Source organism: Papilio machaon, chromosome 18 (assembly GCF_912999745.1).
Source record: "Papilio machaon chromosome 18, ilPapMach1.1, whole genome shotgun sequence".
Taxonomy (NCBI): domain Eukaryota; kingdom Metazoa; phylum Arthropoda; class Insecta; order Lepidoptera; family Papilionidae; genus Papilio; species Papilio machaon.
In genome coordinates, this window is record NC_060003.1 from 5531206 (window position 1) to 5558615 (window position 27410).

Genomic DNA, 27410 nt, shown 5'->3' on the forward strand with positions numbered 1-27410 from the left:
AAAACATATTTTAATCGAAAGGTAGTGCTTGCAGATGGGTCCCATTTTTTTTAAATAACTAGATTATCTTTATCCTTGTTACAATTGTTTTTTTTGAAAAACTGCTGAACTTAAAGTCAAGAGCGCGTATGAAAAATTTATATTTTTTAAATTAAATTTATTATTTTTTTCTAAATCAACGATCCAATTAATGATTGTTAAACCTTTTTGAGATATTTTAGATAGAGTATAGAGTTTGATTGCAATGATAAATCTTATAACGTAACAACGCGTAGGCTAAATGCAGATAATGAAACACCCACTGTATCTAATAGTGCGTTATTAAATTAAACAATGACAATCCACTTTGATAATAGACAAAAGTTAATCAATTTGTCTTTGTTCATTATAATTAATGAATTAAAAAAAAGATAAATGAAAAGGTGTTAAAAAATGTTTTAATATTAATTTCTTTAACAATAAAAAACAGTTAATTCAAATTAACATTCAAAGTAAGTGTTGATAATTTTTATAACTACTTTAAAATTATATAAAAAAATGATTCAGTACTTTTTAAATTTCTATATTTTTTTTGTTTACACTAAACTTGAAACTGCCAAGTTTAAAATCAATAAAGTTGGATGGATGGATGGATGTTTGTTTGTAGGTATCTCCATAACGGCTCAGCAGATCTCGATGCAATTTGGCATAGTTGTAGATCATAGTCTGGAAGAACACATAGGCTACTTATTACTTTTTTTTTAATTCCGCGTGGACGACAACTAGTCATGTTATAATTGTTTAAATTATAACATGACTAGTTGTTATAGAATATTCGTTATAGAAGCTGGTATGAGCTTAATAACCTCCATTGACGTTAAGTTTACACATACCGAAATTATACTAAAACATTGACATCTCTGTCTTTTATAAAGAAAGAGGAATAACATATATAGATGTTTACCAATGTTTAATCTCGGCAAAATTCTATAAAAGAAAAAAATATCTCTTATAGCCTGACCAGGGATATAAATAACCCGCCATATTGCGGCAAAATATCGTCTTTACACTTATTAGTAAGTTATGTAATATATAAGGCGATTGAAGCGCCCCCATGTTAGGATTTTTATGTTCTTGATAAGCTTATACCTTAGTAAAAGTAACGTCACATAACCATGTCAAGTACATTTAAAACGTCCAAACTGCCAAATGAGATTAAAACATCAAGTTAAAAACATATGTGTAGAATTTAACTGACACATGTTTGTTTACGGTCGCTATTAATAACTGGAGTAGATTAAAGTTAATATAGACATTAGAGTAGCCGCCTTTCTCTCGGTGACCCCTTACCTTGACTCGCCGCGCCCTGTACCGCATACCGTACACGTCACAGCGTCCTGTACATTTTGTTCTATATTTAATTGAATATGTAATTGTTGATTTAAATTAAGGATTTCCGCTCTTTTATTAATTGTTGTTCAATAGTGCTTTGTCACGAATCTACGTTAAATTATCGTTATCGCGAAGTATTAGATATTAAAAATTATCCGGGAGCTTACTTACATTTTTTTACATTTGTTTACAATTTTAATACGAAATAGACTTGAACATCTTCATGGTTTGCAATAAATCTTTAGGTACAAGGCATATTTTTTTTCTACGAATAGGAAAAGTAGAAATTCATAATACACAGTATGTTTGTTTTTTCTAGCACACGTAAAATCAATTAATACTATCTAATCAAGTTTAAAAAATGTGCAGAAATTTGAATCCAATACGTAAATCCATAGCCCGGATATCAAAGAACGTGTAGTACTTATAAATTCATAATCAAAGTTCATTAACGCTGTAAGAGCTGTGATCACGTATTAAATGATTTAGTTTCAATATTCGCGGACGTCGCTGCGAATGCGCCTGTCTCTGCCGAGTTATTTATAACCATAGCTCGATTGTTTATTATTGCTCTGCTTATGTAATAAACCTCGGTTCTTATGGAAATTTATTTTACAGCACGAGCCACGATCCTTTTTATTCCGAGTCGATTGGACTGTTCTAATGCGCCTTGAGCATTGACAATTTCTATTTCTGTTTTTAACGATGTTTATCCTTTAATTTTCAGCTACCTTTATATTTTAGAACTAGTTTTTATTTGAATTTCTCAATCCAAGATATCAAAACAAAGTTATAATTCTTTATTCTCAGTACGATTTCGTAAAGCAACTTGTATGATAAATCTTTAATTCAGTAGATATATAGAGTAAATGTAAACCAATTCGACTCTGGACAAATTCGTTGCATTTCGTAATATATTTCAAAGCAAATTCTAGGCATTTATTTTCCGACACATTGTTAAAATGTTTAGACAAATTGCTAAAATTAAGATAAAGCAGCAAATATTACATTTTAGTATACTGCATACACCGATACTTATGTTTCACCAAAAAGCGAGCATATATCTTTCTCAAATGCCGGCAACGCATCTACAGTTCCTCTAGTGTTGTGAATGTCCATGGGCGTCGATGATCACCTTGGTGTTCCCACCGCTCGTTTACCCCCATCTCTTATAAAAAACGTACGAATCATCTATAAGTATAGAAAAGAAAAAAAGATATGCTGGAAAAACAGTGCCCTTTTTAACTAATAGTTATAATTATATTGTTTATTACCATATTTATCAATAATTTAAGTAACTTTTTTCTAAGAACCACATCTATACTAATATTATAAAGAGGAAAGATTTCATTGTTTGTTTGCATCGAATAGGCTCCGAAACTAACGAACCGATTTGAAAAATTCTTTCACTGTTGTGAAGCTACACTATCCCCGAGTGACATACATATTTATTACAAGAATTTACATTAATTCCGCGCGGACGAATTCGCGGGAAACTGCTAGTTGTTCATAATTGCGTAAATAAACATGAAGCTTTATAAAACCACTAAATTAATGTTTCACATTAAATTCATTTATGTGAGCAATTAATACGCGTTGAATGTTTTAAAACAATCCCCATTCAAGTGTGTCCCGGGGCTATCGACGGTGTAGCGCCCGCCAAATGGGCTCAGACACGCTATTCCACGGTCATTGGTCGTATATGCATTTCTCACTTATTACGTACTAGCTGTCGCCCGCGACTCCGACCGCGTGAGTTTAAAAATAAACGTAAAAAGTAAGTAGTCTATGTGTTCTTCAAGACATTCTACATGTGTGCCAAATTTCATGAAAATCCCATGAACCGTTAAGAAGATACCTTCAAACAAACATCCATCCATCCATCTATTTAAACATTCACATTTATAATATTAGTATGATCTCGTAGTTTGTGTTCGATTGTATAGCAAATCTTTTAATCGAAGTTGCTTAACTTAGCCTAAATATTAAAATTCTATTATATAATTACTCCTATTCGTAAAAAAAAACGATCTTTTTAAAGGCCTGCTTGCCGAGAGATCACATTTCTCACAGATTTTTTGGATACAATTAATTAAGCATCCATGTTTGTGCATCCAGAATTTAACAAACACCTACTTATTATGTCACGCATTGTACTCCTTGTCTTCATTAAAATTCTGATTTGCAGCATAATATCTAAACATGTTGAATTTACATGTAAAGATTCAAAGCAGTATAATTACAAATATTCTAGTAATAGTTGGCGGTCTATCTAATAACTGTGTTTGAACTGTGTAATATTTAACGCCTCATCGTACTGCATGCGGTTCCAAGATTATTTACTTGTCTATTGACGATTGATAGACGGAGAGGAAAAAAACAATTGACAAATAGAATATGAACGTTGTTACAAACATTTGTAACGAGCCTTGAAACTATAAATACATTTTGGGCAAACAAGATTTGGAAGACAATATTTCATTCAATCTTACATGTTTAAAGTTCTTTCGCTTGACAATCCTGGATAAAAATTTCATCATATTTTAGACAGTTTTTAATACGCGTAAGTGTATTATGTCTGTCCTACAAAATAAGTTCTCGAATCTTTTAATATTTGAAGTTTTGAAAAATGTTTTGGTTGATAATTGATTTTTTTTAATTTGTGTTGCCTTGATGATGTGAAGCTTTAAGGAGTTTGATGTTTATTATTTGCCATCGCTAGTGCAATGTCTTACTAAAAAGGCAATTTGGAATATAATATCCCATTGAAATGTTTCCTTAGTTGAACGAGTTTATTACTTCTGTGTTTTCTTCTTCGATAATTGGTACCATTGATTTTAATTGAGTAAAGCCTCAATGTTGAAATGTTTTTGATGCGATTTACTTATCTTTGCTGATTTAGATTCTAATTAATACTATCTAAATAGGGAAATAATCATCTACGTTGTCGCCGATATAGTTTAAATTTGTGAACATTTTTATTAATGAATGAATGGTTTAATATCTTACAATAAACTTGGTTTTATAATCAAGTATTACAATAACTTTCTGCTAATAGCAACTAAAACTGCGTCTCTATTCAATTTATATTAATTATAGAAATAACGTCGAAAATTATATAGTAAACTTTTCATAATTCGAGCAAATCATCATGTTACCTATCTTAGGCGCATGTCTAACGTCGCATAATAACACGTCCGCTCTCTTCAACGGTCGTCACGCGACTAATCAATTGGCGTGCAGCGTGATGTCTTCATCAGCCGCCTGGGGGCGTAACGCCCTGCGCTTGCGCATCGAACCTCACAAGCTCTTATAATCTACGTCAGTTTGGCGCAATCATTATGCTATTCAACAAAATATATTAAAATTGTCTATGACTCAATTAAGTCGTAAAATGTACTATTGTATAGATTGTTAAAACTTTTTTTTGCCTTAATGGTACGACAATATAGGTCAAGTTGATGTCCATTTGTTCCTGCTAATCTTTAACTTTGAATACTTTGTATCTTAATTTAACAAGAATCAAGTTAAGTTTCACTACCGAGTGTTTAAAAAGCTCGCACCGCAAACGGCAAAGGAAGGCAACGTTCCGTGCGATTTATTTAGCAGTCTTAAGAGGCCACTTAAAGGAATCACAGCGTGGAGAGGCAACAAATCCAACAAATTGAACAGGATCGGCAATTACCGAAGACAATGCGTGCGTGAGAGCGGGCGCCGGCGCACGCAGCCCGCGAATTAGACTCGTTATCTGGAGCCCAAGTAATTAGGGAAGCGTTCCCACGACCTCCCGCACCTCCTAAAGGATCTGTGCCCCCCGACATATGCTCGCAAGTATTTTTGCTTCTAAGATCATGTACACTACGTCTAGTCAAGACACAATTCAACATAAAATCTTAATTAAGACTTGAATTTTTGTACGATAGCTAAGAAATTCATATTCAATTTGTAGGTTTCTTATTGACTAGAAATACTTTTCATTGCATTTTGAGTTACATGAAATATAAATAATTGGATTCTTATAAAAATATTAAACATGAATGAATCACAGACCAAAACAGAACACAACATATCAAAACATAAATCTGTTCTAAAATAAATCTAGCATAGTCGTTATTCAAAAACACTGTCCACTAGCAAAATAGAACACGAATAAATTTATCCGCGAACCGAATCGATGGAATACATAAACGCAACAGTTAGTGTTAATTTAAATCGAAAACATCGATACATAAATCGATGTATCGATTACAGAATCGATTCAAGCAATGTTTAATAAGGCATCTGAGGTCTTGACGAACGTGTGAATGAATTACATTTGCCTTATTCGATTCGGTAGCAGAAACCATTGCCACGTCCCTTAATGATTTACAGAGACTAAGCCGAGTTACCTCTGAAACGTTACATTGGAGATACCATAGATTAAATTTGCTGTCCGATCAATGTTTATAATGTTGTGACATTTATAGAAATTTCAATACTCCATTCAATTTTAACTAATCAATTGAAAATTCTGTTTCCAGTACATAAAGTACGATCTTTAAAATCTCCCAATTAGGTAAAGATGAAACATGTCCTTAAACAATTAATAAATTTTATTTCTTCAATTCTTTCTCCAACGTCTTTCTTAGCCCCTCGTCTTGGAGTTATCACTCACCTTCATCAATCTTACTAATATTATAAATCCGAAAGTGTAGATGGATGGATATTTGTTTGAAGGTATCTCCAGAACGGATCAATCGTACTCGATGATATTTGGAAGAACCCATAGGCTACATTTTTTTTTAATTCCGCGCAGACGGAGTCGCAGGCAACGGCTAGTAGGAAATAAAAAGCCAAATAATTACTATTAAGGTTAAACGAACACGCACCTTTTGCGAGATGCGGTTCTTAAATGGAAGTAGCAAGATGTCGCGAGTACACGAGCGCACTGTCGCCACTGTGCAGAATCCAGCTTGATATATGATAGCCTCAACATGGGCTCTGCCTTATTTGCCTATGAAGTTTGACAAATGAGCCAGCTCACATTTCACATCAAAGGAACAAACATTAGATGAACTTTGATTTAGACAAGTCGCACAATTTGTTAAGGATTGAAGTTTACATGACAATTTTCTAAAAAAAAGATCACATGATTTACTAGATTTTCGATAAAAAGACGTTGTCCCTGTATCAAACGTTACATATCAATATCAATACTGCCTGCATTTCGAAAGGCTCTTCAGTGAATGTTATAAGAGGAAAATCCTCAAAAATATTTAATACCCTGAAATATTGATGAAACATTACAGATTTCCAGAAAGAAATAGCACAGTATTTATAAAGTTAAAGCAGCGGAGCAGATCCGGTCGCCGATTGGCGAACATTCTTGTATCACTTGTAGAATACTTTATTGCTCTGTAGTCGGTGCGATGCATATTGGTCATCGTACATTATTTTTATCTTTATTCGTAGTTTGTATCGCATATAGTGGTGGGGTCAGTTTTTTTTTTTAAATATCATCTTCTTCGCTCCTCCTTCTTTATCGTAATCTGAATGTTGACAAATTGAGTTGCGTTGTCTTTCACTCTTTCAGCACTATATCTCTCCCTTTGTTTTGGGGATACAGCTGGCTCTTCGACTGGGACTTTAAAGCTGTTTTTTTCATATTTGACTTAAATTTATAAAAAAACACAGTGAATTAGTTTGATGTTAAAAATATGAATAAAACGAACAATTATTTTTTTAATATATTTTTTTATGTTTCATTATTTGTTTTAACGCATTGCACATGCCAATACTTAATATACCGGCTATACCATGAGCGAGAAGTCGCGGGAAGAGGTTAGTTTTTTCTGGTGCGCGAAAAGGACAGAGCTGATTGTGTGTTGTTCGTTTTTTAGTATTTATAGCAGCGCCTCCCCGTTAGCTTTTATCTATATCGCACCGGTGCGCTATGGAGCTATCGTAAGCACCACCATCTGCTCGGCTTAGGACTCCGGACCTGGTGCACACGGTAGGATTTTTGGACTCAGAAAACGAAGTAAAAAAAAGCTCTTCAACTCCATACGCAGAGTCGTGCCTAAGTGTGGATTTAAAATGTGAAATCTACAATAAAGGGCTCATTTAGTGTAAGTTAAATCTTGGTGGGATAGATAGAAAGGTTGAAATCTGCTTTTCCTTTCACTTGTTGACGAAAATAGATGATATTCTAGTTTCCTTATGTGTTTTAAAGAAAACTGTTTTGTATTATATCATTCGGTCATGGAAATAAATCTTTCTTAGATACATATACTAGACAGTATCTAATGTTTTGTTCGACAAACCTTAGCGATGGCAAATTTCATAGACAAATTCTAATTCTATTCATCTTGCCTCTTTACGTTCGATGAACGATATTTTTTTTGTCAAATTATTGGATAGTATACTACATTCCTTAAACAATATTTAACATATTTAATACGATGAATATCTTAATTAACACACACAAACAACTCACGAGAGCAACCTAGAAGGGTAGAGATCCAGATATCACAGACAGAAGTCCGTGATCTCAATCTCCGCAATTCACTTTTCGCAATTTCGGAAGTCGGAACGTGGCGTGTGGCAATCTGGGTCGTCGCTTTTTTCTCCCGGGAATTGACACATATCTTTGAAATTTATTTTGCTAATATGTGCAGGTTGCATCACGATGTTTTCTTTCACCGTAAGAACGTCGGATCAAGGTACTTACAGTGTTGTTAGGTAAGGGACGATATATAAATCGAAAAACACATTGGTACATAGCGGGATACATGGACCTGCAGATTACAAATCAAGTGCTTAACCCCTGAGCCACCAATGCTCCTATAATATCTTATTTAAATAAAGACAACTTTTACCGAGAACTTTAATAAGTGTAATATTCGCGTCATGTGAATCAGTCCTTAGCTAATGATACACTGATTAACAATATTCGGCGCAGATAGCAGTGAGTTACTCGTAGGCGGGGCAAGGGGCGGGGGGGCGAGGGGCGCGGGAGGCGATAGATCGCAGGCCGCGATTCATCCCGACCCCGCATTAAAACGATATCGCACACTAAATATGCTATTATTACATGCGAAGCAAATAATGCTCTCTCACTGCAACGTTGCCACGATATTTATGGATCGAATTTAAAGAATTATTTATTGGTTTCGATGTGGGAATAGATGCAGGCGATTGCCTCAAATGAATTATTAAACGGAATAGATATTACGAGTAGTACGTTTTGCCAGACATAGTTTGAGAGATGATTAGAAGTTTAGAGTAACAGAACTTTATATTAGTTACCTGTATTTCTAGATTTGGAGCCCATATTTTGCACAATTTTCCTTCTTTTTACTATTTCATATTTTCTATTTTCTATTAGAATGTTTTTAATCTCGCTTAGACTATGAATAGATGTATGTTCTACAACATCTACATGCTGGTCTTAACCATGAAGTTTTGACACAGCTAATGATGGCTAATATTAACACTTACTTACTGCCTGCCTGGGTAGTTAATTGGACGTTAACGAAGTCCCTAAGTGTTGATTTAATACTAGAAATACAAACTACAAGTCTACTTAACTCATTTATACGTTTAAAATGTATAAAGCATAGATATGTCCCTTCTGTAGATATCATATCGGTCCTATCACGCGTGTCCAACTCTTTGTTAAAACGGAATAAAGGGAATTTATAAATTCGTCTGCGACACGAGCATCATTAATTATGTTGCTGGCTGGGTGGCTGAGAAAAGCTTACTCCACTCATTGCGCTATCACCACCATCGTCCGCCGTCCCTTACGCACTTATAGCCATTATTGTACCATTTACCATGTTAAAAACATCACACAACCAAATTAATGCTATTCCAAAATGTACTTTATCAAATTCTGAATAAAGTTCATTTTTAAAATTCTCTTTTAGTGATGTGGAACATTCCAGAATTGTGCAAACAATCTCTATCTCCTTCTTTCGTTTTGTTCAGCAACATCCTCGGCGTTAATGGTGTTATCTTGCTTCTCGAACGCAGCACCTCTTCGTATATTTCTTTATCTCGTCCGCTCCGTTGGCGGTTTTTAAACAGTTTGTTTTTTACTCATTTGCTAATTTCGAAAATGAGAAGGCGCTCAGATCAAATCTAGCACCGCGCCGATCGTAGATTTAGGCTCGACGGGCATTAATAAAATTAACGAATGTTGCTTTTAAATTAATTGAACGCATTACTCGGAACTCGAGTTATCCGACATCTGGATGCGTTTAACTACGACTTCGTTTCTTAGTAAAGTAACCTTCTGATTAAAATGTATTACAATGCTTCTTTGAATCTAGTTTATTAACAGTGCATTCGCGGATAGGTTATGCAGTTCTTTATAATCTTCTATTTAATTTTTCCTATGCGATGCTATAGATATTAACTAAAGCATATTTGAATGTAAAATATATCCGTTATACGGCTTTGTTCGTCGTGGTGGAGGATGGCTTGTGCAAATTCCTGCGCATGCGCCGTCGTCGGGGTGGCCAAGTGACGCCCTCGCCTCAGGCGTGCACATACGTTATTCAATGTTAAACCTCCACTGTTGCGACTCTTAATAGTTGCTAAGTTTTTATTTTATAACAATTGTTTAAATTGGACAATGTTTTGTAAGAATGGGGAGGTTGTGAAGGGTAATCTTTATTCTTCTATATTATAAAAATGTCAAATAAAAAACAACTTGACTGGAAGGTAGCTGTTGTATACGGGCATATTAACTACAGGCTACTTTTTTCTTTGCACTTATGAATTCGTGGGCGACCGCTAATGAAGTGTAAGAATATACTAAGATTGACTTGATCAAAAACATTACCAGTTTCAGTTATTTTTCTAAATTTATACAACTGATAAGTTTTTTCACAAATATAATTAGAAATTTTAATAAAAATTACATAAAATCATAAGTTACTTTTTATTATAATTTGAGGTGTTAAACCTCAAATTATAATAAAAAGTTGCATTTCTAACACCATTTCATCCTCCTCGCCGATTCACTCTACGATTCAAATCAGATAAGACAAGAGTGAAAGACAATTGAAAACGTGTATGCAGGTTCGATTCCGGCATGCATCGCATAATCATTTATAATATACGGTTAAATTGAGGTAAAGCGATCGAAGTGCCAAGATTTGAGTGAATCAAACTGTAAAATATTTCTAATGCAGGAATTGAATGCATAAAAGGCATTTATCTATTGGGAACCTAGTTTATTAGTTCCTAGTTAGAAATTCGTGCACTTTGCTGACCAAAGTCAACTCAAAGTCATTAAGTGGTCGTTAAGGATGTTCCTTAGTGTGGACTAACTGAGAAATTCCAGGCTTACCGTGGGTTCCTAGAACTAAAATCTCGATATAAAACAATATCATCATCACTATAATACACAAATACGTTTTAAACTAAGATTTTTGGTCTCAGAAACCCACGGTATGACGACAATTAATCAGTTATTAATAAAACTAATGATGTCTAATGCATTAAGAAAAGTTTCGGTTGGGTATTGAGATAATTATTTTCCAATCGGGCAATCGCAAGAACAATACTGTGCGTGTGCCGACCTCATTAGGTTCTGCGACCAAGTGACCACACTTCACAATACTGGTAGGACTCTACACTGTCAAAAATAACGATTGTCAACGTATCAACCCGTCCGACGAAAATCTCTTAAGAGATCCAATGATGATGTCCCTCTTCTGACGGATCGGTGTATTTTCAATGATAGATTTTTTTGTTGTAACAACAATGTTAAAAATATTCCTAGCACATCACTATGTGTACAAAATGAATATTTAATAAAGAGGTGATTAATAAAAGGGGATGGGGCGAAATAATTTGTTCATAGTAAGTTAACTCAAACTGTTAGTTTTTGTGTTCGAGTTCACTTTCGTTCTTTACTTTTATTGATGTCGTTGTCTGTTTTTGTTTCTATATTTTAAAAATTTAAATAAAAAAAATTAAATAAGTTGGCAACCCTACATGGAGCTCATATGATTTCACTTGAACGCTATCTCGACTAATACATCAATGGCGTGTCCAGTATTGTTGCCGACGGGACTCGACCGACACAATACGTTACGTCGCCATTGACGCAACCCTACCCATTGATCTCCTGATGCAACTTTTTAAATTATATCTCCTCGTATCGCTACGAAATCGATTTGGTTCGTATCAGTATCGAAAACTATTGTTATAAGAAACTTTGAACTAGTTTCATGCTTTATGAAGACCAGATGGTTTGGTTCAATTATTTCCATGTATTGTAGTAATTACTGAAGTGAATGAATTTATATAACGACTAATAAAGATGTATGATAATTTAGTACATGCTGACCTATAGAGAAAAAGGCAGGAAAGTGATGAATTACTACATAAGTGAATTATTTGACTTGTCATGTCAGGAATAAGGGTACTGTTGTTTGACGAGCAATTTCAAGAGCCGGGTACAAAGTGATTTGGTCTTTGGTCCGCATCGTAAGCATACGCATTTGATCGCATTTTCCTTGTTTAAGGCTACGTCCACACCAAATGTCTCTGCCGACTGCGAGTAGATTTTTTTTTCAGTATGAAAACTGGATCTGGGCATCGACACCCAAATTTCTAGAAATAAATTCTTTCATTTAATTTACATTTTACACAGTTCAAATGTAAAAAAAAGCTTGTGTTATAAAATGTGGCATGTTGAACCACCTTTTTGTGTTATATTTTTTAAAATTATTGCCACATTTGGGAGACGTAATTAATTACCGAATGTAGGATATAATTTGAAAGTGCTGTAGTTGTTGAATAGACTATTTCTATCTACATTAACATGCTAGGAGGCCGGACCCTGCGGTTAAATAATTATACACTGTTTATCATCGATAACTAGGTCTATCATTTTGGCCCACCTCTATTTGTTCTATAATGCCAATATATTTGAAATACAAACACTTTTGTTGTGAAAGACTATTACAAAACACGTTAAACAAAAGCCTTTGCAGAATGATATACGAAACAACTTATCGTAGTAAATATCCTGTTAAAATGTTTTAAGATATACGTGAATTTTTGATATTTCAAAATATGAAGTTATTGCATTGATGCTCATACACTTACCAATAACAGATTTAAACGTATGAAGATTTGTCAAGACAATATCGTCGGATTCACAATAAATTGCCTCTACAATTTCGCAATACCATAGCTATCGAATTGAAACAAGGTAGAGATGATATCAGATCATTTTCTTCTATACTGAAATAAATTAATAGTTACTAAATTTAACTTAAAGCAGTAAGTTAAAGCAGGTATGTATGTAGTTATGTATGAATGATAGAACAGGCAAATAGATTTGAAAAACGCTGGACAGATAATATTAAATTAATCCAACGTAATCTTTGATAGTGGTAATAATTATGAAAGTTGACAATAAAAAGCGAAATACGATAACAATCATTCAAGTATATAGCTTTAAATCACAATAATACTCTAAGGAATAATAAGATAAACGTTTTTAATGTAAAATATTTAATATTGTTATATTTATTAAAATTGAAATATACAAAACGTATCGCAAATAATAACAAAACATTACACAATGCACTGTCAAAGGTCACACGATAAACTACCGAAGCGGTAACCACAATGGAGTAAGCAATAAAACTGAATTTACCAACGTCGCCGCGCATAATTCTAAGGCAATTGATGTCCTCACTAATCTGTCAATTAGCCGGCATTCCTGTGTCCTGACCTACACTGTGTCGTAAGCCTCAGAGGATGACTAACCTCCATTGTTAACCCTTAACTTGTATCCACGTATTTAGCATGTTTTACTAATATTTAACTGATTTTCACAGTTGATATTAAGACCCGTTGGTTATTTAAGTGTTTGGTTATATCTTATTGGATGGCTTTCAGGCTAACGAATTCTTGTTATTTATCTTTTGCTCAGAAATGTTTTTAAATCTAAAACTACCATTCTGTTGTATTACAGGATTGTAGTTTCCAATTTTGATCACACCTATTACCGATTTCCTTTCATACATTAACTAAGTTACCATCTTGAGATCCTTTCCGTGACTCAGGACACATAAAGATTACAAATTTCACCACCTTTGTACTGAAGTTAGGTGATTATTCTGAATAGCTTCATTACCTGGATTAGTAATGGTAATAGACAGTTTTATAGTGTTATATCGTCCTATCACGCGACCGTTGATGCACGGGAACTAGGTTAATAGGAACCTTAGAGTGCATTTAGAGGTACTGATGAGCTTCGTCATATATGTATGTTAAACAGTACAGTATATACTACCTTATTTCTAAAACTAAGAAGCCAAAGGGCTAATTACGCCACTTAAATAAAGCTAGTTAGAACAACAGTTTTACTTAGTACAAAATACCTCATTTCTGTCATAGCTTATGTGTAAAATACGGACAATTAATTAAAATAATGGAGTCAACTGTCGGTTAATCGTAAAATGACTGTTTATTTTAATTTTTATTCTTGTACAGGATTAAATTGGTATTTGAAAGTACAAAACATACTGTTAGTACTCGAATCAATGTTTTAAACGAACAAAAAGCATGAAAGTAAAAAGACGACGGTCAGATATCCCGACAGATGTTTCCATTCCCATGATGGTGAGATGGTCAGATAGCGGGCCTAAGTTTTTGTTGCGGCGATACCGTTTCTGAATTTCTACAAGACGAAAACCGTCCGCCGTCCGGGGAGACATCGGGTGCTTTAATGCGGTCCGATGCGCTTATCTGTCACATCTTATCGACCAATAAGGACGTGCCACGTCACTCAATCTGCCAATCTGTAGGCGCGGGCGCGGGCCAGCCACCGCGGGGGGTTTTAAACTGGTACTGTTATAAAATGTGTAGCACGTGGATGATATAATAATGCATGTAACGGGATACGTTGGGCTTACAATAGGATGTAAGCGACGTAATTGTAAAAAATGCTTTAGTATATCAAATAATCGTGAATAAAGTAAGACATATATTTCAATAGGGTTATAATTTTCAAACAGTGTTTTTTAAATGTAATAAACACTGTAACATTTGTTGTAACATTTGTGTGAGGAACATTTTTAAGGTTATTCATTGTCTACAGGTGGTCGCTTCTGTTCCTTCTCGCCGTGTATAGAGCAAGTCCAGCGCACTTGCTTAACGCTCCAGGAGCTCGGCTTCCAGGATATCGTCACTATGGAGGTGCTTCAAAGCGAGCTCAAAGTTAGCAAGAGGAATGTGGCTGTTAGGGATTTATCCTTCCTGAGACATAAGGTAAGAATATTTTCATCTATTTGTTTCCCTAAAAATGTTTGCTCTCCGAATAAATGACTAGTCATAAAAAAGTTCCTCGTAAGATGAAAAACTTATTTTAAAATGCGGCCAGGACCATTCAGTAATTGACCACATATGACGATGTAATAAAAGCATAATTACTCAGTCAAATGCGCACGGTAGCGTACAGTTTTATGTGTGTGCACATTCATACACATATATGTACATGAGTTTGTGTCGCAACCCTCCGTACTGGAGCAAGGTTGTCAATTATCGTCTCGATAGGCCTGATCAATCCCCATACCTTGACGCGTCGTAAGTCGCCCAAGTTAATGTGTCGGCGTGGTCAATGGGCTGTTTCGCCGTGTCCCCTTGTACTTAGTACGTTACCATGACAACACTTTATGTCCAATTGGATGCACGCAACATTCCAAATACCGTTTATAGATACAAGAGTAAACTAGTTGTTGTGATGTGATGAAATCTTATCTTATTTTAATATCTGATGCTTTAGAACTAGAGAGATTGAGCTGAAGTTCTGTGCCTTAAATTTCTGTATAATTTGTGTCTCAACTATGCCATGATACATGAGACAGAAATTACTCATTCGCTTTATCGCACAAGATTTGTCACCTCTAACTATTATCTTCAATACTAACTTACAATACTGGTCTAACGACGGGCTCGACAAAATACCTAAAGGGCTAAGTTTAGAATAGTTTGTCACTGTTGACCTGCAGGCGCGCATGCGCTAGTTCTGCTTATGATTATGCTAAGCTGTCGAAACTACATAAATCACAGCTAAATCTGTAACATTCCCATCTTGTTACACAATTGAAGTTTGTTCCACTTGTGACCAATAAATAAATTCACTTTTAAAAATATGTTCCTCATAGCAATAAAAGTATAGCACAGTTTTAAAATGTTTGAGTGTAAAAAACTTTTTATCGCCATGTTTGTATATTTGATATTTTTATCTTTAGCACTGTGGGCCTAGCACGAATATTTGTGACAATTGCCTTCGTATCGCCATTGTCAATTATGATGAAAAAAAAATGGTATGAGATTTTTGGTGTAATTTACGCCTGATACGCTGCACAAATGATGACATAGATATATTGTAACAATCGCCATATTGCTGAACACATCTTATTATCTATTAAAGGTAGTCAATGCCTCTGCTCTTGCAGATTTCTACGGGTAGTGGTCATTTAGCTATTTAGGCGAATTCAGGTGACCGCTTGCTCGTTTGCCACCTTATAATATAGAAAAAATACAGCTCAAAACATAAAAACAACCCGATTGAGTTTGAATAACAAAATTTATGAATGGACTTACGTAGAGATTAGATCCGCTAGATAATTGGTGGTTACATATCACTGTACTTGAATGCACCCATACATCTTCAACTGACGACTGACGTAAATTAAACCTCAGCTTGTCCCGAAGAGGACGCACTAGTCGCAATTGCTGTGCGTGTTTCGAATTCAATTGGCATTAAATTGTGTTTAAGAGTAAATCTCCATCGACTTACACCAGTATTACGACAATATTGCCACCCCTTTCGTTCTCTTTGAAAGAAATAGAGACAGCAATAGTATTTTAAGGTAAGTACCATATAAAGTAAGGGACGATACAAATGGGCCGAAGAGGAAAAAGTAGTCCGTATTCGATATTGCGATGCAACTCCGATACGCGGGGGGCCTATTATGAAACTTAACTGGCAATATATCAATGGATCAGCAGAGAATAACATCATTTATTAAGTATTTACAACCTCAACAGCTACATACGATATATTTGCATACGATAAAATTATTTTAATTGCTAGGATTGTATGACAATTGTCCTTGAAAACGAAAGACTGTCGACGTTATGATTCGATTCGTACAGATAATTAATAGTAAAAGAAGATTACCGGCTGTTTTTCAATTAACTAGCTACAGCTTTCTAATTCTTTCTCCATCTCTTTATTTATCTTCTACATTAAAGCTGGCAACATTGTATCAGATCTTTTAGAACAGGTTTTAGTAGATAATATTAAGATCTGCTTTTATTAATTTATTTTTCTAAAATGAATTGGCTGATTTCGTATATTACGTGATGACAATGAGTCACTTCAATTATCCAGTTCCTTACTTTATATCAATAGAGCAAGCCAAAGTAACTTGTATATGAATCAAAATTGTGTAATAAATTTCATATTTCATAATAAATAAAGACCGCTCCATGCATAATATCTTTGTCAAAGTTTTGAACATAAACCTCATTTATCGAAAATGTTCTTTATTATTATTCAGATTAAAGTTTATTTTGGTATAACATAATGTAACAGTATCAGAGACGTATCGGTCTGCGTTCAGAAACATCACGCCCGCCGTTTGTCGCGCGCGGTCACGTTTCGCGGTCGGTAGCGAAATGTGTAGTGTTGGGTACACATCGATCAAGATCAATCGATTATATCGATATTACCATCATATATATCTGACTCAAGATGACAGCAAACACGCTGAGAATAATAATGTCAGATTAAAAATTTGTAACAAATAAAACAATATATGTATTATACCTTATAATGGCGCCTGTAATACTTAAGAATCTTCTCCCTATTTGAAATATTTTTTGAAAAATATTCTATACTTCACAGATATTTTAGTTTTATCGAACGTTGACGCAATACCATCGGATTAGTACATAGAAAGTCGGAAAACACATTTATACATATTGATAGGTTAGAATTTGGAAAAATTTCTATCGATAATTTAAAGTCCACAACACTATTGGCCAACAAAATCCGTGGGAAAATCAGAAAATCTTTTTAAAATGTATCTAAAAGCGAAGCACTCTTGCTCTAACGCTCATAAATTAGCTACATTAGATTATCGTCTGCATTATTCTAGCCCATATAAGAAGAAACACCAATTTCGGGCAAAGCAATGCAATACCCTGGTCTAAGGATACGAGAGATATACTGACCGTGATAAAATATTTTCGGTTAATAATTAAGAGCGTTGGATAAAGTTAATTAAGTGGGAAAATTCTGGTCCTTAATAAATAAAAAGCAAAGATTTTTTTTTGATAATGTCGTGGTATTTAACTGATAATTTTGGAACATCAATTCCTATTTGAAAATATAAAAGATATGTCGTGTTTAATTTCACGCAATATATAATTGCTTTTCCTCGTTAGAAAAGCGTCTAAGAACTGTCGCCTGTTTCTTGTACGCTCTCAAACTGTCTTAGCCGACATCGTCTTTATTATTAATAAGACATTCTGAATTATTCGTTTAATGACACAAACAAGAAACTGAATCTGTCAAGAATCAAACATTAAGACCCTCTGTACACAAAGCAACGTAAATCGTCGAAACTAATATTGTATGGTTGAGTCGCGCGTATCGCGTTGCGCGCTACATACACACGACGTTAAACCCTTGACTCGAGTCGTCTATTCGGTCTGTACAGACATAGCAACTACATATCAATTGTATATATTTGCTCCGCCATTTTTAAAATTGAAGCCACTTTTCTCACGACGTTCTTAACAGTTTGCGAGCGACTGTCTTTGGTGATGACAGAAATATCGGCGACGCCCGCTGTGTATGTACCACTATGACATCGTATTGTGCAAGTTGCTTAGCGACTCAATTCGCCGAGGTTCGAATTTACCTTGTATACGTAGTGTTTTGAGACCTATTAAACTTAAATTCTAGTCACCTACATGGTGTTCAGCATTTGAATTATTTTACACTTGAATTATATTGAGTTTTAATTATTTAGCCGCATTTAATCTCCTAACCTTGAATTTCCAGTGTCGTTTCATAGGCTATTATCTTGCGTATGTCATAAAAAACGTCAAGTATGCGAATATGATAATGCCAGGTCCCGCCATTGTCATATCTTGTTCAACCACCACATAAGGTCGGGGGGTCTATATGATCGGCGGTCACCACTGTCACGGTTATGGCCTGCACCTTTGTACTTGCTTACTCTATGACGCATTGTTTCAAATATGTGAATATTTAACTTTCGTTTTGATTACATATCTTTGTCCCACAAAAAAATAGTTAAGTGTTTGAAAAATTACATTTTGTTAACCTAAAAAATATTATAAAATTCGGACTTTCACCTACAAAACTTAATAGAGAAGCATCCTGAGTTGAATTCGGAAAAGACACTTCATTTTTTCCCCCCGGTTTTTATAATAAAGATTCAAATGCAATAGACCATAGAAAAAAATACAAAATGACAACATCGCTTTAGAACGCTAAATACATTCAATATATGCTGTTATGTAAATTAAAAATGACATAAATTTATTGCAGTAATTTATAATTGTAAATAACGAATGCATTTATATTATGAAAAGAAAAGATTTATTTGTTTATAATACATTAGTATTTTAAACTACTTATGATGTAACTTAATTTACAGATGGAAATTTTGCCCAACTGAAATATGCTTTTATATTTCATTGTGAATCTTGTGTAGCCTAAACTTTACCAATTTTCATGAGTTAGTTTAATTTACCTGTGAAATCTACTGAAGCATCGTTAGCTCAGGGTAAAGCACTTGACTTGTAGGTCTTGGGTTCGAATCCCGCCGTGTACCTACATATGTACATTTATCCAACGTTCTTACGGTGAACGAAAACATCTGAATCATATCTGCGAAGAAATTTAAAGATATATGTGAAGTCAACCAACCCGCACTGGGCCATCATGGTTGACTATGACCTAGTCACCCCTAACTTAGGGTTGGCTCTGAGCCTCTCAGTACGTATAGTGAGATGACGATGAGATTCCACTGCCGAAACTTGTTATTGTTTTTATACTAGTGCTATGACAGAGAAAACACGGGATAAAAGTATCACTATCCCCTTATTCAGTAGTATGACCAGACTGAATTATATTGTGGGCTTGTTAATCATCTATCATTCCATAAATGGTACCATTGTCGATGTCATGGCCTCAAACTAGTTGGCACTAAACGTAGACCTAACTAGTCTAGCTGTTCACTAAACTTGTTTATAATCTTACAATTCAAGGACAATAACAATATATTATTTAGACAACTTTAATTATCTGTAATATTAATCATTAGTCACTAAAAAGTCGAATAAAAGTCCCGAAGTTATCTCTAAATGGCTAAATTTTACTAAAACAATTGATTCTAATCTAATTACGTGTTAAACGTAAGTAAATCTCTTAGTTGTGTCTTTTTTTAGGATCTTATAGAATATTTGTCAGCTATTTTGCAATATTGCATCGGTATTCACAAGACTGATAGTACTCTCGAATCGCAACAAAGAAAATCAGGGCAGTGTAACACGATCCGCCATATTGTTCTGAAAGTGACGCAACATTTAGCCGCCATCTTGATAACTGAGGCAAAGGATGCGCCCGCGCCGTGAAATCGTCCATTACTGATGTGGTAATACACATTGTCAATAGAAATGCACTCGTTTATAGTTCAGAATTTACTGTTTAAGCTATTAAGCTATATTTTATAGTTTAAGCTATATAAAGATAGGAAATATATTTTGCTAAACATTTTTTTACAGGCAAGCAATATTTATTCAATATACAAAATTATATAAACTATAGATTTACCAACGTAGTTATGTAAACATTGAAATTTTTTGTAGGAAGAACTTCTTTTTTGCAAAAGTATTCTTTGTAAAGTGACGTATTTTTGTCCAAAAATAGAAGATATCCTAGAATTGAAAACGAAATCGAAGGCGAAAGCGAAGATCCTTTGGCCGAAACGAAACTAATCGGTACCTACATCATTGAATCTATATATATAAAAGAAAGTTGTGTTAGTTACACTATTTATAAGTCAACATCGGTCGAACTGATTTAGCTGAAAATTGATGGGGAGGTAGCTTAGAACTAGGAGACGGACATAGGAACTTTTTTATCTTGTGTGCATTTTTTTATTCCGCGCGGACGAAGTCGCAGGTAAAAGCTAATTAATTATAAAAAAACCACTGGAATTTTAATCATAGATCCAAACTAGTAATATCCCGTAACGAGTACTAGATATTGATAGCACACTTTCCCCCAATTCCGTTCACTTTTCTCAGATAGCATCTGATAGCTGTAAGTTGTAAAGGCCCGTGTCGCGAACATCTCGTTCGACCTTTGCAACACCATCGGCGAATGTACTTCGTACTGAGATACTATTTTACCGTTGCACAAGCGATCTATAAATTCGCCGCTTGACAAAATAATAGGGTAGTCGATACTTCGACGCTATTAACGCCCGGAAAGATATATTGACTCTACTCTCTTCAATCAGATACCTTAATACAGGCCTCTGTAATAGAAACCTTTGATACGAGATTAAGAGATAAATTCCATGCGAAATTATATCGAACGATTTCACATTTCGCATCTTCGTTATTTAAATCAATTTCAACAGTACAATCAGTATGCTTTCCTAGTGAAGGCAGAATTCGACTGCCGTGATCTTTGTATTAATACATACTGTCGTCTCTGTTTTGTTAAAGAGAGTGAACGAGATGAAAATATATATGAACTCAAGTGCCAAGGCAATGGGGTTCAACAGTAACAGAAATGAAAATGTCGCAGAGCTATCTGTTAACTATTTTACGACTTTAGTATTAGCTGTAATAAGCTAGTTTATTGAAAACGAGGCGTATATCTTCAAGGCGATTTAAAATATTGATGTCTTTAAAGTTTTAAATGAGATAAAGTTTATAATGTTTGTGTTCCGAGAATGTCGATTAAATGTTCGTTTTATAGTTGACTTTTATGCATAGTTGTTTGATTACTTAAATAACTTCAATAAAATATAGGAAAAGGATCAATTAGAAAGACTGACAATATTAGTTGAAATGTAAACGAAAATTACAGTGAGGAAGTGAACACACGAAGTGACGACCTCAAAAACTGGGGAGTGAACAAGCCATCACTCGGGATGAGAAGTCTAATTTACCTAAAACAGAAGTAACTAAAACACAATTAACAACATCTTACTAATATTATAAATGCGAATGTTTAAATGGATGGTTGGATGGATGTTTGTTTGAAGGTATCTCCGAAACGGCTGAACGGATCTGGAGAAATTTACCACAAACGTAGAACATTGTTTGGAAGAGCACATACTTATTAACACCTTGGTCCAAAAGAAAAAATTACAGATTTTAATCATGGAACTTAAAGCAAAACTTTCAATTGCTGTTTACTTTACTAAAGCGAACGAAGGCAACTATGTAATGGTTCTAACACAACCTCTAACTTTATGGTGTCTCCTGTTTTACATAGTTCAGCTTGTACATAAGTACGGATAAAATACGAGTGTGTGGCAGAGTGTGGACGTTTACAACGGCGACACACGCTATGTACTAAGGTGACCATGCAATTGAAATAAAATGGCACTTTTTTTTAATGAGCAGTATCGTTTAGTATCGTTTAAGTACATATCAATATAATATTTAAACCAAAAAAAACATCAAAGATTAATAAATTACTCTTGTTATATTCTCTCTGTTCTCTTTCATACTTGTATATTTTTGCACGAATGAATAGTCAGTTTTACGGTTTGATGTAGGTTTAGATATATGCTTATTTGTATGATAATGGAAAACCAAGCGGTATTTGCAATTTATAGCAATAGAAAGGTTACCGATGCCTTTGTATAGAAAACAGGAATAAAATAAAAAATATAAAAGTATTTTTCGTATAAAGGAATATCCTCTTGTAATTAAAAATATTGTCAACCTACTAAGACCTGAATCTAATGTGTAGACTGTCGAAGCTTTCACGTTAAGTTCCGTTCACATAATGAGATCAGTCCGCGGTGCTATACCGACATAATGTACGAATTATCTATACATTCTAATCTTGAGATTTCCAAAAAGTAAATAGAATAAAGAAGAGTTGTAAAAAACAGAGCTTCCTTCCTTCCTCGTGTTAAAAGAAGAAAGCAATAACTAAATATTCTTCAATAGACAGAAGTAAACATTATAGAAGTAACAGTATATGATCCTTCTAATTGAATCACTATGAACTAGTGATGTTTCGTTGCTTCAATATATAAAATTTATAATTTTCTCACATGTTCCCTTTTTTGTCCGTGATGTTGAGGCAATAGGTGATCTCATATTTAGCCAATTCTTCATTCATATTCAGCCAAGTAAGTGACTAATGGTACAGTTATACCGCTCTTTGCATGAACATCTCCCCAACATGATCCTACTCAATATGGAGAGCACTAGATTTTTATATTCCAGATCGATCTATTAATTTTCTAATACTAATTAGTAGTAATTTCCCAAATTATTCTATTAATTCCATTTGTCTATAATGTATCAGACCGGTTAATTATCATTCCAACAATCAAGCGTGTATATTGTTAAGTTTAATGCAACATTCCAAAAATATATTGTTGTATCTGGCAACACCTGGCTGAACTAGTATGTGTGAAATATTTCTCTTAATTAATTTAAATGGGATTTGAAAACAACGACTTAAATTATAAAAAAACTTTTCGTATCATTAAAGATTTTTCTTGAAATATCACTATTACATTCCATTAACATGTGAAAAATCCAAACTTAAATTTTTAAATTTATCTTCTAATATATAAAATTCTCGTGTCACAGTTTTCGTCACCGTACTCCTCCGAAACGGCTTGACCGATTCTCATGAAATTTTGTGAGCATATTCAGTAGGTCTGAGAATCGGACAACATCTATTTTTCATAACCCTCCCCCCCCCATTTAGTTTTTTTTAACTGCGCGCGAACGGAGTCGCGGGCGACAGCTAGTATATATATATAAAATTTCCGTGTCACAGTTTTCGTCACCGTACTCCTCCGAAACGGCTTTACCGATGTTTACCAAATTTAATATTTATATTCAGTAGGTCTGAGAATCGGCTACTATCCATTTTTCATACCGCTATTAAGTTTTTTTTAACTGCGCGAGGACGGAGTCGTGGGCTACAGTTAGTAATTTATATATAAGGATGCGGGACAATATTTTGACTCTGTTTTCAGCTGGTGACATTTTTTCGTTTTAATACGTATTTAAATATACATGCAAAGATGGAACGATTGATAGATCGATCCAAACATGAAGCCAGTTTAGAGAAAATACAATATTATTGATTGTTAGCTGCACAGTTCGTGCATTGCATACACTAGTGTTTATTTATGTGAGCGCTTTGACTCAATTTAGTAATCTGATTTACTGAGAACAGCTTTGAAATATAACTTGATGCGATGCCCCTTGCGCAAAACTCCGTGAAGATATCCATTACGCGGTGAAGGGTTATTTTATAATAAATCTTTAATTGTGCACGATACGATAGGCAAAGTTGACTGTTGTTAGCAATTCGTCATTTCGCAATACGTTAACATTGTCTTTTATTTATAAAGACATACCAACACGATCGGTTTCCTTGTTCGTAGTGTTCGTCGTTCGTAGTGTACAGTCAGCTGCATAAATATATTACATGCTTTATACGTTTATAATACTTTAGAAACTTGTATAGGTCTTCGGTTTTTAAAATACGTAAGCATGTATTCGTCATTAACTTGTTTGTATTCAAGGTTGAAATCATACACATTTTGGAAACCGAACGGGTATACCTACATATTTCTGAAGATTTATGAATGTATACAGATTTATGTAGCTGACTGTACTTTTATCTATTAAGGTGGCTTTCCATTGTAACCTATAAGAACAGAGTAAAAAAATCGATTTAATAATATTTTTTGGCAGTCGAAATTCACTGTAAATGTATTATTTGCATACATACAAACGTACCTTATTAATTTGCCTATTAATCATTATTTTAGCGACATCTATTGGCTTTTATCATAGATAAATTAACACTTTTCTAAATAATTTTATTGTTACAAGTCTTTCGACACTTGCAAGTTGTTTAACATTCATACTGTTTACATCAGGCAAAGGCTCGAATATCAACACCGGTACAAGAGCGAAAGAGGACAAGCGGACAACAAAACGGACTCATAATTCACTGTAGCACGCGACATCGCTAGACGTCGGACCAGAATTCGGTACGAATACTCATTTGCGGTACGGATTTACGACGCGAAGACGACTGCACTAGAGTGACAACGCCATTTGACGCAAGAGGAAAAAAATATTCTAGAATATCTTGGAAGAAAATAACTATTATTTGTTAGAATATTATATTCAGTTTATCATTTTAACTTTACATTTCTTAAACTTAAGAATAATTAATAAAAAGACAACTCGTATAGCAAAGTAAGTCAAAGTGTATAATTATTACAAATTTTAGTGACTCTTTTACCAAGATGACATAAACACCTGAAGATTTTTATTATACATCACTTTAACAAAATACTCTTGTACTGTAGAAAGACAGGTATTGATTTATACTGGTAACCCTAACGTGGATTTAGTCGTCAGTCGCATGTAGCATAGGGCTGGGCCATAAATTAGCGCGCTCCATTCCCACGAGCGGCTATCTAGATGCGCGAGCGCCTCGCCCGGCACCGAACCCAGACACCTTTAGTTTTCGCCTCTCGTTTATTTCAATCACATGACGTTTTGTTGAGTTTTGTTAGCTGTCGCGAAAGTGGCAACTCTAACGAACCTGTGCCTAGTTATTATTTGACAAGTGATTATTTAAAAAATTATTTGTTCAGTTGAAATACTGTTTAACCACCTTTTGCCAAATTTTCACTGTTGTAGACGTACAATATGCTTCATCTATTTTTTTTTTTTTTGGTAATTATTTTATTTATTCTTTTTCCTTAGAAATGGCAGTTGTTTGTCATCGTTTTTTTTATAATAAATTTACACTTTAATTATTTGAAGGAATCGTTCTATGTTATTCTGCAAACAGAAATTAAATAATCATTAAGCCGTAACTTTAGATTTATTACTATAATTATATGACGACATCTGTTACTAGTGTTAATAGTTGCTAATTAACATGAATATTTTACATCAGCCCCGGGGTACACAGATGCTGTTGGACGCTGTACTGCATAGTATATCGCCCTAGGCCGTCTCGCTAATATCTTAATTCCGTTTATTGATTCAAAACTGAGAATATCTGATAAGTAATATAACTTGTTTCTAAAGTAAAATTATTTATAATATTTATAATATTTTCCTTGTATGTAAGCTAAAACTTGCTAGATATAAGCTTCACTATGACCGAGAAAGGCCTTTCCTCTGATAAGGGCCGGTTTTGGCATATCCGGTGCCCTGGGCGAGATTTTTGCGGCGCCCTCTTTTTTGTGTCAAGTCTTTGTAAAGATCTAGATCTAGAAGTATGTAAGGGAGCACTACAGGCGCCAGAGTCGGACTTAAAAGGGCACCTGCGTTGCTTCTTTATGCCCGGCGCTGTGGGTTGTTGCACCACTTCGGTAACGCCGATACTGCTTATGATTACACTATTTTAATGTTACTGCATACAACTGTAAAATCCAGGAAGTACTTACTGTAAATAGTATTGTTAGAGACAAAAATCAACACTGTGCCGGTGTATCGGCGCAGCACTAGACATGTCAAATATCAACGCTTACGTCGCCTCACTACAGCTATCTGTCACTTGGTTTTGGGAACTTTAGCGCGCAATACGCTCGAAAGGATCTTGACTAATAATTCTCTAAAAGTTCAGAAGAGGGATATTACCCAAACTCACAAAGTGATTTTGTTGCATAAAAGAATCGTATTGTTTACCGGAGAGTAAGATTTTTAAAATTTGTAAGGATATTGAGAACTTCGAGTAAATGGTAAACTTAAAACGCACACCAGCGTGAAAATCTTCATATTTGGTGAGATTGTTCCTTGTTTCTAATTATCTGTACCAAAGTATTTACTGATTTCTTAACTTGGTGATTTCTAAGAGACTTGAAAACATTTTCCTAAAGTCCGTAATCGTACAATCATAAAGTCATATTACGAAAATTGTTTTATTAACAGACCATGAAAAGACCATTGGCTTGAAAACACAAAATCAAAATTTGTTGTGTTTATTTCTATTTTAATGTTAGATTTAAAGGTTTGGTTTTATGGTTTGTCAAGACACAAAAGTTTGTATAAAATATTAAAAGTGCCTTTCATTTTAAAACAAGGTATGATTTATGTTGAGACACAAAAGTGGTGTGTAAAATAATATGAATCATACATTTAGTATTAAGATTATAATTTGGTTAATAGATAAAAGTTTTGTGTAGAATATTTAAATATACTGTTGGCTTTAAGACAGTACTTTTAAAGACTACAGGTTATGTTATAATTTAACAGGATAATTAAAAATACTTTTCTGTATTTTAAGACACACAAAGAGGAATAAAGAGAAAAGACAGTCAAATTGAGGTATTAAAGGAGTTGGTACAAAAACTAAAATACAAGTCAGTGGTGTATTATGTGGAATATAATTTTGAACTTGTGACAAATATGCATGAAAAGATGTTACAATGCAATTGCATGGCAAAGATAACTTTGCCAAAATATGAATGGAGGACCCCATGTATTCATTATGACAGTTGATGACAAATTTAATTCAAGTGTTTCCATTTGTTAAGAACTGTAGTAGTAGTTCAGACTAGGGAACATGCCAATTGAGTTAAACCAAAGGGTGAGGATTCAGTAAAATTTTATTATGACAAACTTGGGATTGGCATGTCACATGTCATGTAATGTGACAGATAGCATGATTGTTCAGGCCATTATTGGTATAAGCTGCCGGATGTCCTGGCATGGATACTTATTCAATT

General features: G+C 34.2%; 1 protein-coding gene across 1 annotated transcript in view; it reads left to right on the forward strand.

The window, feature by feature from the left end:
* LOC106721764 (tRNA (adenine(58)-N(1))-methyltransferase catalytic subunit TRMT61A) overlaps positions 1 to 27410 on the forward strand; it is a 53404-nt gene that overhangs the window by 11825 nt on the left and 14169 nt on the right. The window contains exon 5 of the mRNA XM_045682115.1: positions 14486 to 14655. Within this exon, the coding sequence (XP_045538071.1) occupies positions 14486 to 14655 (170 nt within the window). The remainder of the gene's footprint in view (positions 1 to 14485; positions 14656 to 27410) is intronic.